This window comes from Sinocyclocheilus rhinocerous, unplaced genomic scaffold (genome assembly GCF_001515625.1).
Source record: "Sinocyclocheilus rhinocerous isolate Xijiao unplaced genomic scaffold, SAMN03320098_v1.1 scaffold350, whole genome shotgun sequence".
Lineage (NCBI taxonomy): Eukaryota > Metazoa > Chordata > Actinopteri > Cypriniformes > Cyprinidae > Sinocyclocheilus > Sinocyclocheilus rhinocerous.
Window position 1 is genome coordinate 613,348 of NW_015637528.1, and position 13,340 is coordinate 626,687.

The 13,340-nt window shown below is 41.1% G+C and overlaps 1 protein-coding gene across 3 annotated transcripts in view; it reads right to left on the reverse strand.

Moving 5' to 3' along the window:
• Positions 1–2,824: 2,824 nt before the first annotated feature.
• Positions 2,825–13,340, reverse strand: part of LOC107748868 (caskin-2-like) — a 55,238-nt gene continuing 44,722 nt past the window's right edge. For 2 of the 3 annotated variants that reach the window (XM_016563855.1, XM_016563857.1), the window contains 12 exons: positions 13,050–13,144; positions 12,323–12,440; positions 11,797–11,982; positions 9,421–9,554; positions 8,695–8,758; positions 8,340–8,434; positions 8,014–8,124; positions 7,807–7,908; positions 7,583–7,721; positions 4,526–6,163; positions 4,066–4,315; positions 2,825–3,916 (listed from right to left, as the gene is read on the reverse strand). In XM_016563855.1, the coding sequence (XP_016419341.1) occupies positions 3,820–3,916; positions 4,066–4,315; positions 4,526–6,163; positions 7,583–7,721; positions 7,807–7,908; positions 8,014–8,124; positions 8,340–8,434; positions 8,695–8,758; positions 9,421–9,554; positions 11,797–11,982; positions 12,323–12,440; positions 13,050–13,144 (3,029 nt within the window). In that variant the 3' untranslated portion in view covers positions 2,825–3,819. The remainder of the gene's footprint in view (positions 3,917–4,065; positions 4,316–4,525; positions 6,164–7,582; positions 7,722–7,806; positions 7,909–8,013; positions 8,125–8,339; positions 8,435–8,694; positions 8,759–9,420; positions 9,555–11,796; positions 11,983–12,322; positions 12,441–13,049; positions 13,145–13,340) is intronic. The other variant, XM_016563856.1, reaches the window with a different exon arrangement.

Consider the following 13,340-nt stretch of genomic DNA (forward strand, 5'->3'; position numbering starts at 1 on the left):
TTGACCCAGCGGTTGGGTTAAATGTTTAACCCAACCTTCTGGGTAGTAACCCAACCGCTGGGTCAAAACAACCCAATTGCTGGGGTTGTCCCTATTTTACCCAGCACTGGGTTGTACCCAGCATTTTTTAGAGTGTAGAAAATAAATAGTTTTTTTATGAAGAGTCTTCTGAATGCTGTACACTCACGTGACATTAAGACTGTACTCATAATAGTTTATATGAAAAGTTTTATATATATATATATATATAAAAAAAGTGTTTTAATTGTATTTCGCCATGTTGAAGCGACGTGATAAACGTCAGATACATAGCGTAAGCGTAGTGTTGTTTGGCGAGGCGGAGCGTGAAAATTAGTCAACGGAACGCACTTTAACTTTACCATTTTTTCATGCTCTACCAGCGGAGACAACGGGAGAATCAGTAAATGTTTGGATGAAGAAGCAGAAGATGTCTTAATACAGGAAAAAGAAGGATTGACAGAGATAAAGCGAGCGTAAATACTGGGCATGCACAAAGTGCTGATGGCGGAGAAAATGGGCCAAAAAGAGAAAATGCCCAAGTCGCTTTTCTTGTTGGACAGGTAACGTTAAAGCTGCAGTCCGTAACTTTTTTTGGTTAAAAATTATCCGAAATCAATATTTGAGCAAGTACATAACCAGCCAGTGTTCAAAACTATCGCCTTACTTTAGCCCGATTCACAACGGTTAGCTTATGATAATGTTCAATATAATTATTTGGATCATATTCCAAGACGTAGGCTAGAATCTGTGATTGCGAAGTACAGTAAATATCCACACCGGTGCAGTGACTGACTGCCACACATACTCTTCAGAACATTAAATTCATTAGATTCAAGCTAGATAATTCCACACACAGCTGCAATTCCAGGTTTTCAAACAGAGATGGCGACAAAGAGGCACAACTTACGGACTGCAGCTTTAAGTAAATCGATTTCTCTCTAAAGCTCAGTAGCTAAAGAACTTCTGAATGCAGTGCTGTAACTTAAATGTCAAACTTTTACATACCCGTTGGTAAGGAAATCCAAAGCACTATTCCATCCATAATTAAGAAGAAGAAATTTAGTCACGTAAATAACCTAAGTTATAGTCGTCTTGATGTATTCAGCTATGCTATTTGTACGTAATTTAGTTTGATGTACACTTTCAAAGAGCCAAACCTAAAATTATTTTAGACTGATTTAGCCATAAACCTGCACTCACAAATTGGTCATTTTTCACCAGTTTACAGCGGAAAAAGTACCAGACAGAACAGCTGTGCTGATTGAAACCAACACTTTAAAACGAACACCATGGACGCTATGTCCATGAACATATTAGCATGAACGCTAAACCATCACACAGCTGATTTAAGACCAAGAAATATAAAAATACTGATTTAACCCTCTGGTGTTGTTCGGTCATTTTAGACCGAAAAAAAAAAAGTTTCAAAATTTAAAAAATCGCTACTTCATCGGAATGGTATGGAACTCGGTGACTTTTATGGCAGTCACTATGTGACCAAAAAAAATTAAAATTGTGGACTTGATTTGAAAAAGCTAAAACACACCAAGGAAGGGGTGACACTCTAAAACATCAAGAGTACAAAAAAGACACACACACACAAATGAACTGGTTTGGCTGTAACAATATGGCAAAATTGAGCCAGAAGTCTCAAATAAGATAGTTGAAATCAGATTGATTAAACTCTGATAAAAAATTCCTGTTCATTTTTGTTACTTTTTTGTTGAACTTTGATGTTATGTGTAATAAAATGTCTTTTTGTTCAGGTTGGACTGCAGTCAAATTAATGCAAAAACTTTTTACATTACGAAAAAAAAAAAAAAAATCTAAACCTTTACAAAAAGTTGTCTTTGAGAATGGCTAAATATAAATCCAAATATCCAAAAAATCCATATATAAATCCAAAAAATATATTTATGTCTAAAAACTAGATCATTTATTAGGCTTTTATATAGAGCTATATAGGAACCATGGAATTGCAGAAGTTTTTTTTTACTCCCACCAAATGGCACTCATCTGCCTTCAAAAATTGGATATTAAAGGCATTGTCTCTATTTTAACATGAAATACTGCCATAATTAAAAAGTAATAGAAAAATAATTTGTATTATTTTCAATGGGAAAAATTTATCATAATTATTGCATAAATATTAAATAGTTCCGGAAGTAAAAACTTTCATTCATTTTAACCATAAGGGAAGTGATTTTGAAAGATAATTTATAAACCCTTAAAGACAGACCTGTAAGTGCTGAAATGACAATGACATGTCTCAGTAATAAAGACAAAATAGCTAAATTCATTTAATAGAAAATATTAACAGATTAGAACAAAAAGGGGCTTGATACTAAACAATCATATCAGTGTGTTATATTACCTTCTTAAGAATATCACTAATGTATAGTATTCACATAAGTAATGGCCCAGTCATACCAAGAATGATAACTATAATAACTATATTCACGTCCACACTAGTGGATGATAACATTCCGTTTACTACTATAGGTGCGCACTTCAGAGAATGATTAGAGAGATTATTTAAACTTTAGTTATAGTTATTGTCCTTGGAGTGAGTGGGCCTCCACTGCAGTTCTAAAATTGGTTAAAGGGTTAGTTCACCCAAAAATGAAAATTAGCCCATAAATTACTTACCCTCAAGGCATCCTAGAAGGCCTTTGTTCACCCCCCCCCGGAGCCGTGTGGATGGGTGCTTTTTATTTAACTTCTTTTGGACTGAAGCATGCAGCACCCCCTGAGTGCAATGAAACAGCTTGAAAGATCAAAGACAATTTTTAATATAACAAACAGGTTTGCTTCCCAATCAAATATACCTTTAGTGTACAATATACATATTCTGATAAAGTTTAAATACTATTTGGACTAATTTAAGTTTAAAGACTACTTTGTGGTAACTTAAACCTGAATTGCTTGCTGTACATTGATGCTGCTCTAGTTACTTAAGGCAGTGTTACTGTTTTCATCATGTTCCCTTTAAGACCACACTTTCATACAAAAATAAATGTCAGTCATGTATTTTAACCTGCAAATCTGCAAAGTCATTAAGAAAAAAAGGGTACAAGCACAAAACCTCCCAAAGGCTGTTTACCTGCTGAAATGGATAAGTCACAAGCTACTTTTTTAGAGCTTAAATGCTTTGAAAAGTAGTTATGTTGAAGGAACAGTTCACTCAAAAAACGAAAATTGTCATCATGTGTTATTTTGTTTTGACAGCAGGTCACTATAACTTATTGCTGTATGGAAAAGAGCTGCATAAAGTTTATTCAAAAGTCTCACAGCAAGGCAGGATGAGTAAATCATGACAGAATTGTCACTTTTTGGGTGAACTATCCCATTAGTCTTTCTAGAAATGTTTTGAATCAGTGTAGTGTTTTGAAATCTATATTGCTTTAGGAATGATTCTCCTAAGTGCATTTCTTTTATCTGGGTCCGTCATGTAAAGTTCATTGGGGTCACAGTTCAGTCCACAGTTCAGCCCAAAAAAACAATGACAGGACAAAAAAAACCAAGAAAAACAAATATATATGCTGATTGATTAGCCGCTGGAATTACAATAAACAAACAAATATAGATGACATCTAGACTGACATTAGTCAGAAGACTGGTCCATAAATATCTGTGTGGTCCTTATAAATGAAGATCAGTGGAGGTTCCCACTTTTGTGTTAAAGAGTTAATCTCTGCTCTCCATCTGAATTATAAGAAACCATGCTGCTATACGTAGATCTCTACCCTCCTGTTTCTGGGTCATCAAAAAAATAAACAGCTCCATCCATGAGAATCTTTAATCCAACATAGCATCTAGCTGATCAGCCAGGTCATCAAACATGTTCCCGATGTCATCCAGGATGTTCCCTGCAGACTTCACTACGGGAGAAACGCTAAAAGAGACACAGTGGGTAAATAAATTAGTGACAATTTAAAACCATGACATTTAAAGGAAAAATTCTGATAATCCCCCAATAAAAACAAAATCATTTTTGTAGATTTATTCCTGTAAGTGTGGAAGCTGGTGGAGAGTGTCTCTCACCCCACGTTGTTGTTCTCCAGAGTTAGTTTTCTCTCCACAGCCTTCAGTGCTTCCTCCAGGGATGAGCTGGTCTTCTCCAGCCTCTGATGTTTCAGTGTTGACCCTTGATCCCCTTCCATCAGAGCCTGGAGGCTTCCTGATATCGCACTCTGAACCGTGTTCTCTGGCGAGGGGGAGTATGGGATTGGAGAATGAGGTCCTGCAAAGGCGACACTCTGTACAACACTCAGTGTCACGCTAGAGCCGACAGCTGCAGACAGAACAAGAATCACGAATAAATGCAAAAGTTACAGTCCTCTGCATATACTGTAACTTACTAGCAAAATGTTGCTGCTCTTAGCTTTAATGTAATAAGGACAATCTACCAAATTATACCATTTATAAATCAGAGCAGTATTTGTCAAACCTACAAAAAAAAAAAAAAAAGCTGACAAGCTTTATTAGTATCTGTAGGCTGTACCTGTTATAGGAGCAGGATCTGGTTTAGAGGCGTGCCGTGTTGGATTCAGGGGACTGGGAGGTTTGGGAGCAAGAGTTGGAGGTGCTTTCACTGGTTTGGTTGGAAGCTCCACACATGGCAGACTCATATCTGTTTCACTGATGCGGAGCTTCACCTTGCCCTGAGTCTCTAAAACTGACGTGCCGTCTGCACTGCTGTCGGACGCTGGGTTTGGCTGCTCTTTCTCTTTTGGCTTTTGTCGTCTCTTCACTGTGTCTGACTCTTTAAGGTTGAACTCTGGCACTTCAGGGGTTTTGGCTGGTTTGGCTTTCTCTGGCAACTCAGAAGTGGTCTCCGCCTTGAGAGGCCCGCCAACTTTGGGCCTCTGTTTGATAGTGAGGTTGCCTTCCTCTGCAAAAGGGATGCACTCACTAGAGCTGTTCTGAGGCGAGGATGAGCTCTCCAGGCCTGAATCCTTTGTTGCATCCTCCTCTTCTGAGTCAGACTTTGTCGCTCTATCAGTATCTGCTTTGGAGGGTACTGGGCTGGATTCACTCTGACTCAGAGGTCTGCGTCTGAACCCTTCGTTGGTACTGGAAACAGCTGTAGTGGTTTCCGGAAGGAGCTCCACCGTAGGCACAGGTAGGACCGTTTCTAATGCAGCTGCAATACTCTTTACGGTCCCGGATCTGCCGTTCTCAGCTCCTCCAGAAGGTGATGCTGGAGCGTCAGAGACAGTTTCAACACTAGTGCTGCTGCTGCTGCTGACGGAGCTAAGGCGTTTGGGTGGTGGTGGAGGAGGCCCTTTACGTCGAGCCCTAATGGCAAAAGAGTGGCTTCGGCTGACGGACTGCTGAAGTCGTGCCAGCTGGCCACGGGTAGGCTTGCGGCTCAGTGTGGCATACGAAGGCATGGCCATGCTGGCTAGCTGAGCTGCTTCATCATCCTCTTCATCTGGTTCACCATCCGACAAAGCATACCGGGACAGACTCTGTGTGCGCTTCTTAGTCACATTAGGAGAGTGACGGTCAAGCGTGGCACTGTTATATTGTGAACGTGGATAATTAAGGGTTTTGTGAGCAGGAGAGCCTTGTGGAGAAGGAGCAGAGCTCAGTTTGGGTTTGGCAGGCACCGTGGGGTATTTAAAGCCTGTGGACGCACTGAATGGCAGCTGCTGTGGTAGCTGAGGACGTGGGACCTGGTCACGGCCTTCTGGAATGTTGCGCTCTTTAGCAGGACTGCTGTCTGGGCTGGTTAAACTCTCTCGGGAGCCGCTATAAGGGGTCGCAGCAGAAGTGGAGGACGGTGTGCTGGGGGGCTCCTGAGAGCGTCCGGAGCCTCGAGAACGTGTGTCAATGCTCTCCTGACTGGAAGACATTCCTACTGCGTTCTTGATGGCCAGCCCTTCCTGACAGCCACTATAGTGGGAGGACATGGCGCTCTGTAGCTCAGTACTTAGCTCACTGTCCTGGAAAGTCATCATCTTGGGCGTGTGGGGCGAGGGGAGGTCGCCGCTCTCAGGAGGTGGCTCAATAGTGACCAGGTCTAGGGCTGCGGGGGTTTTGCGCCACAGTGTGCCCTGCCCAGATTCTGCCTGCAGAAGAGCCTTATGAATATCACACAACTTCTTCACTGCAAGCATCATTTTCTTCTGATGACCTGTTAGAGACACACACACATTCACCGACTTAACACTTACTGTACGTGTCACACATGAATTTAACACAACAGGATATACTTCACAGTATATATATATATATATATATATATAAACATACATACATATAATGTTGCGTGACCTACACAGTCTCAGGCCATATTTGACGTTGAATATACAGTCATTTGGAAAAGTATTTAAAGGGGTCATATGATGCGATTTCAATTTTTCCTTTCTCTTTGGAGTGTTACAAGCTCTTGGTGCATAAAGAAGAATAATGTTCTTTTTAGCAGCATCATATGACCCCTTTAAGACAAATCAGATTTAAATGTGGGCGGGACTACCCAGAATCACGCCAGAGGAATAAAAATTAAAATGTCCTTGTCAAGGTCATGGCCTAGCAGAAAATCAAGTTGTAACTCTAACTGAAAGCGACACTGACACAGTTTTTTTCATGTTAAATACTAAAGCTGCTTGCTTTAAATCTATCATACAGTATAAAGTGTTAAATAAATAAATGTGACAAAATGGATGGAGGGTGAAGTGTATACAGGGTTTCCACACTTTTTGACCCATGTGTCATCAATTTTTCGTGGCTTTGTCTATTGTTAATGATCACTGGATAAGGGATTTTAAACGATCATTCAAATTCTGTTCTAATAATGAATCATCCAAACCAGTGTGAACAAGTACAACCTATTCATTTAAAAGAACCAATTCAAAAGAATAATTGTCTTGCATATCACGCTTGCTTTAGTTTGGCTTGCTTTAGTGTGAAAGCAGGTTTTGTTGTACACAAGACCAATATTTAGCCAACAAACATTTTCAAGTAATGTAACCCCTCTGGTTCTACTCGCCCTGCTCCGAGCGGGATTCAAGCTGGCATTTCCGGCATGGGAATCTTTAGAATGCTAAAGAGTTCAGCCTGTAGTGTGCCACTTGAGATAAGGGGAGTGAGTTGTCAGGAGCGTTAGCAAGAATGCTAAAGAGTTCAGCCTGTAGTGTGCCACTTGAGATAAGGGGAGTGAGTTCTACCTGCAGAGCTCTTACAAGCTGGTGTCCGTTATACTCACCCCCTTAACCCTCACTCCCATCCGGGTCATGGCACCAATGTAACCCCTCCGGTTCTACTCACCCCGCTCCAAGTGGGATTGGAGCCGGCATTTCTGGAATGGGACGCAGGTGTGCTAACAGGGACGCTAAAGACCATAGCCACTAGCATCAGTCGCTAGTGCGCCTCTTGAGATCAGGGGAGTGAGGTTTACCAGCACAGCTCTTACTAGCTGGAATCCGTTACAATAAAAAGAACACACAATTTTTACATTTCCAGCTATTTCTAGCTTTTCTTTGGCTTTGGTAACCCTATATATAAACTACAACCACCACAATGTACTTTAATTCCATGTTTAGGTTAAACTCACCTAGTTTGATGATGCCAATCTCCTGTAAGTCTTCCCATGTGAGATCTCGGACAATGTTTATCGAGTCATAGCCATTCTCAGAGAGTTTCTTATGATACTGAGGCATTCCTATGGCGCTCAGCCACTCCCCAGGATCCTGCTAAGAGACGAGTTTTAACTGTGAGTGAACTGAAGATAACACCATAGAGACACGTGTATGCATACTATAACGTATAGTGACTTACTGGTATGTACTCTGGGAGCCATTCTGGAATGCTGAGGTTGCCAATCTCCAGAGAAATTTTCTTACGGTGACCTGGTTTAGTCACACCAATAGCCGTGAGATCCTGAAAAAACGGCAAAATACTTCATCGACATCAACTCTAGCTGGAGCAGCAAGAATGAGAGGCACTTCTCTTCAAAGCAACCAAACATTGGTTCTCTGAACGTACCTCTGGGGTCATTCTGCTGATGGTAGGTACATCATAGCCAGCGTTGAGGAAATTTACAGTGTACTGCTCCAACTGAAACTCACTCAGCCACTGATAGATGGCCTCAGCATCCTGACAATGATAAAAGACATGAGACATGACAGGTAGCAAACAGAATGCATGATATTTTAATAGACATTTTAAGGTATTTTATGGCAAAATCAGATTTTTACTTTGCATCCTGCTGTGTACAAAACAGATTTATATTTTTACAATACAAAATTAATTTGCCATATCAAAATATTATCAGGTCTACCTTAGTCTTAACTGTAATAGTGTTTTCTGACCTTGCCCTCCAGCAGCTGTTGAGGACGCACAAACTGTTGAGAGAAACCCTGCTCTCCTGCCCTCTGTGTGGGCAGCACAGGTCTGCGAGGAACTCCTTCAAAACAACAAAATGTATACGCATGTTATATATGCACAAAGATTCACTTGAAGGTATTTTCAGTGTCTTTGAATCAGCTGGTGTTTTGCCATTTTTTAAGTTGAAGTCAGTTATCCTCAAGTTCACACAGGTGTCCTATCAGAGGAACTTGGTTTGATATTTTATCTAATGCAGTAATGTTCATAAATTGTATGTGTCCAAATACTATCGCTGTATACAGATGCACACAGTAAATACGGCACAAGCAACTCTTTTACCTGTGGGTGTGTCTGGATGTTTGTTAAGATCTGGCTGTAGGAAATCCACAACCGAAGGTGTTGCCTGTGTAAAATAAGATGAAATGTCAGAAGAAACCTTAGCAATAAAACTTTAGTTACCATTGGAACGACAAATGTATGGCTGAAGCTAAAAACGTTCAACTAAAATAACAGGCATCACTGGTCCATTTCGGTCTGATGAAGAGTTGTAGACTTTTAAACATTGCAAAGTGGGAATTTAACAAACTGGATGTATTTTTGGAGCTGCGATGTGCCAACTTTTCTCCTACATATCAGGTATGAATCCTTGGAATCAATTCAAACATTATTAGTATACAAATGTCTTAAAGGAGACAAAACACAGATTCTTTATATATGGAACAAAACATTTTACCTGCTAAAATAGCAACATTAGCACTTCAAGATGATCACCATAATGTTCTTAACAAAAATGTAATTTCAATTTAATTTCTCTTTATCCAAATTAAGACATTTCATGATCACTCACTACCTCTAAAAGCACCTGTCATAAGACCATAACTCAATATTTCATAAAGATTCAAATATCTAATAACATCATAATTAGAAAATTGTTTATTTACTACAGAGACTGACCTGGAAATCTCATTTTTCACTGGTATTTCTAAATGGGAACTCTGGAAGTTGTGTATCTTTCAAAGCATCATGCCTGTGACTGAACAGAGCACTCTCTGAGTGAATGGTTACCTTGCTTGTGTCAGGGCTGGTGGCGTGTTGCTGCGGTCCGTTGGGGGCGCTGTTGCTTTCTGTGCTCTGGCCACTGCCTGCACTGCGGGTGCTGCCAACACTGCCAGTGCTACCCACACTGTTCCTGTCCCCAGCTGCAAGAGAGACAGAGGCATTAGTCCAGAGAGTGACTGCAATCATAATGTGACCGCGATTATGCCATCACAGCAGCCGTCTGCATTGCCATGCCAGTGTGCCACCCCACAGCTGTGAGAACACTGTACCCACTGTGCTAAGGGGCTGGATTTCTACTCAAGCAGAAGGCAGGATGGGGTGGGGGTAGCAGGGCAAAGCCACAGGCATGTGGTGATGGGGTTTACAGATGACAGCACACAACCTACAGTACGTTCTGCTACGGGAGTGAGAGGGTTCGCAGTACGCTAACAGGGGCTTAACATCTGGAGACGGACACACCAACTGGGTCTGTGTGGCGTCCAACAGGCCAGCCAATCAGAGGGTCTGTCTGCAGCAGGGAGGGGGTGACAGCCAGTAGGGGGCGCAGGGGAGGAGCGTTTCAGAGGAGGGGAGTGCAGCGGTTCTTACCAGCGCAGGAGTTACGCAAAACCCACACGTCCTCCAAGCTGGGGGTCATGTGCTGGGACAGACTGCTGGGAGGCCCACCTAGCGGACACAAACACTTTTTGGGCCACTGGCCTCAGTCTTGTGGGCGGGAAATAAGGGTGTGTGCGTCCCAGGGCTTCAGATGAGTGTGTGCCACTGCATGGTGTTTATATGCAAAGACAGTGTTTCTATTGTATCTGTCGTACAGAAGAACCATGAGCCCACCTAGGGTCCATAATCAACCATTTGCCCCAACTCCCAATGACTGTCGATGACTAATGATATAATGATGAATCTTTTGGTTTACATCCATAAAATGTACTTATTTAAAAACCGCAATACCACATGGTTATTTAATATATAAACTATTTATATAAGCAAAAATAAATATTTTGTGATCTGTAAATCATTACAGATTAGTCTTGATATAAGATTTTGGTCAAACTGCCCACCTCTATTAAAGGGGTCATATGATGCAATTTCAATTTTTCCTTTTTCTTTGAAGTGTTACAAGCTCTTGGTGCATAAAGAAGATCTGTAAAGTTGCAAAGACTAAAGTCTCAAGTCCAAAAAGATATTCTTTATAAAACTTAAGAGTCAACCATGCCTACCTAAAACGCCTCGTTTAAACACGCCCCCACATATCTACGTCACTGAGCTTTGTAAAAATCGACGCGTTTCAGAAAGGCGGGGCACAGAGGAGAAACAATAATGTACATTATATGGAAAATAATGTGTTTTTTTAACCTTAACCCGCATAAACACATTGCATTACACCAAATACACAACATAATGTTTTTTTTAGCAATGTCATATGACCCCTTTAAAAGCCATGGAACTCTTTTTAAGAATCTATTGATATGGAAGTATTTAAAGCTGCACTACGAAAGATTATTTTGGTTTAGAATGAACAAATGGCATACAATAGCAAAAAAATCTGTGGTTCAAAACCGGGATCTTGTCTTATCCTGTTTCACTCTGGTAAGCCTACAGTAGTTTCTATTTACATTATAAGCATACCTATTGCGTTCATACCCATTGTGAAATGTACCAGACCATGTGTAGCGAGGACACACGTGTACCCATTCACTGGTGTGCTAGAGAGTTCAGAAAAGTGATTTCAGACCAACTGATCTCTGATGTCAAACAGACTCAGTTTCGCATCAGTAGCTTTAGGCCTTGTTTGACAATGGTATTAAGATTTTTTCATCGATCCAATCACAACTGGACAATGTTAAATACAAGTGTAAATGGGGTCTAAAATGTTTTGAGCTTATCCACATTCAACCACTTCCAGAGGTTGTCAAAAAAGCATTTAAACTGATTGCTTTTGTAGTGTAGAAGCTCATATGGTTGAATGCATTTGAATAGCCTACTGACCTTTGTGGGATGTTGTAATAAAATGCACCAAAACAACGATTCAAACTCTGCTGCATTATACTAAAATGAACAGACCACAGCCGAAATCGCAGCTGCTTTCTTTATCCTTTCCATTTGCTTCCTTTCCCAATTACTTGTAACATAAGATCATTCAGTCAATAGTATTCATAAAATGCATTCAGCACTCCTGCAAAAGTGATGTAGAGTGTGACGAAATAGGAGAGTGTCTCGAGAAAATCTGAACAGATGAGTTCGCAGGAGATGCATTTGAAAGGCATTTTAAATCCAAGTGTAAACAGTACGAGTCTCGTTTGTGATTGGACCACTGAAAACATCTTAATACCAGGTAGGAATGGGTGAGAAAGCACCCTTAGAGCGGGGAACGAGTGTGTATACCTGGGTTGGCGCTCAGACCGTTGGCGTGTGGGAGGACCAGGTGTGGGTTAGTGGTGTAAAGAGTATAGGAGTCGTCAGTTTGAGGGGTCCCGCCCCCGCTCAGATTCAAGCTGGGACTGAGGGCGGACCTGGAGAGCAGCTGCTGCCTATGGGTGGGCAGAGAGGCGTGTCGTAACAGGGTGCCCCCTACAGGACAACACACACATGACAGGAGCAGAGGGTTAAAGGAACACTCCACTATTTTTGAAAATACTCCCCTAGAGTTAAACAGTTGAGTTTTACCGTTTTCGAATCCATAATAGTGGAGTGTTCCTTTAATGCAAGCGGATGGAGGTTAGAGATGAACATTTATTACATGGGAAGCAGCGGGATGGAAGAAATAGATAAGTCTAGGTTACATCTGTCAGCCTGTTACTGATTCAGTAAAGGAAACAATGTTATTGGCAGGGTTAATGGCTGTAATAAAATCCATCAAACGAAAACATATAATGACCACGGCCTGTGAAGCTTCAGGTGATTATTGTACCTGAGCGTCGGCTGATGACCTCAACTATGGAGGGGGGGAAGTAGCCAATTCGGTCTGTTCCCCTCTGGGTGTCATGAATGTGGCCCTTCCAGCGTCCATCCACATGCTGCTCTATCACCTACCAATCACAACACAGCATTAACACCACAGTATTCTCACCCAAAACTGCTGCAAACCCAACCCGCTGGATTTTAATCCAACAGTTTTTCACGTCCTTGACAACCAGTCAAAACAGAGGAGGAGGTCGGGAATTCAGAGACAATGCATGATCTGAAAGCTTTTGAAAGTTAGATAACATAACCCAGCCGCCCACCCTAAGCAAACATGCATATAATAGCTTCAGGCCCAACAACTAAACAGCAGCGAGAACATTCAGCTCATGAAATACATCTCTAAACCCACCAGTAAACGACCCTTAAACTGTACTTATACTCTGCCCACAATTTCCTTTGAAACAATGCTGTGTGAAAATGTATTTTGGTTCGAGTTCACAAATAAACACTTGTGAGTGTATCTTTAGCGCCCTCAAAAAACCAAGGCGATGAACAGAAAGAACTCGTGGAAGGAGAAAGAGAGAGAAAAATCTGGCCTCGGTTCAAGCGAAACTGCTTCTGAAACATTAGTTGAATATACTGGCTAGGTACACAGGGGTTTGGTGTAGTACTTAAGAGAAACACACACACATTGACTGTGAAGAGCTTTAATGAAGTCATGTAAGCGGTCGTACCGTGATGACGTCACCGGCGCGTATGGTGAGGGCCGTGGGGTCGTGAAGATTCCAGAAGTCTTTCAGAGCTCTGACCTGAAGAACTCCTGTAGCTTCTGAAAACACACACACAGATATCTGTTGAATCAAAACACCAGAAATTCACAGTTCAGAGAGTTAGATACCATATACTGTACATTACAATACATTGCTAAATCTCATGAAACTGTCCAAAAACATAAAAAACATAAAAACATTTTTTAGCTCAAAAACATAAAAAAAATTAATTAAAAAAAAAATGTAGACACAAAA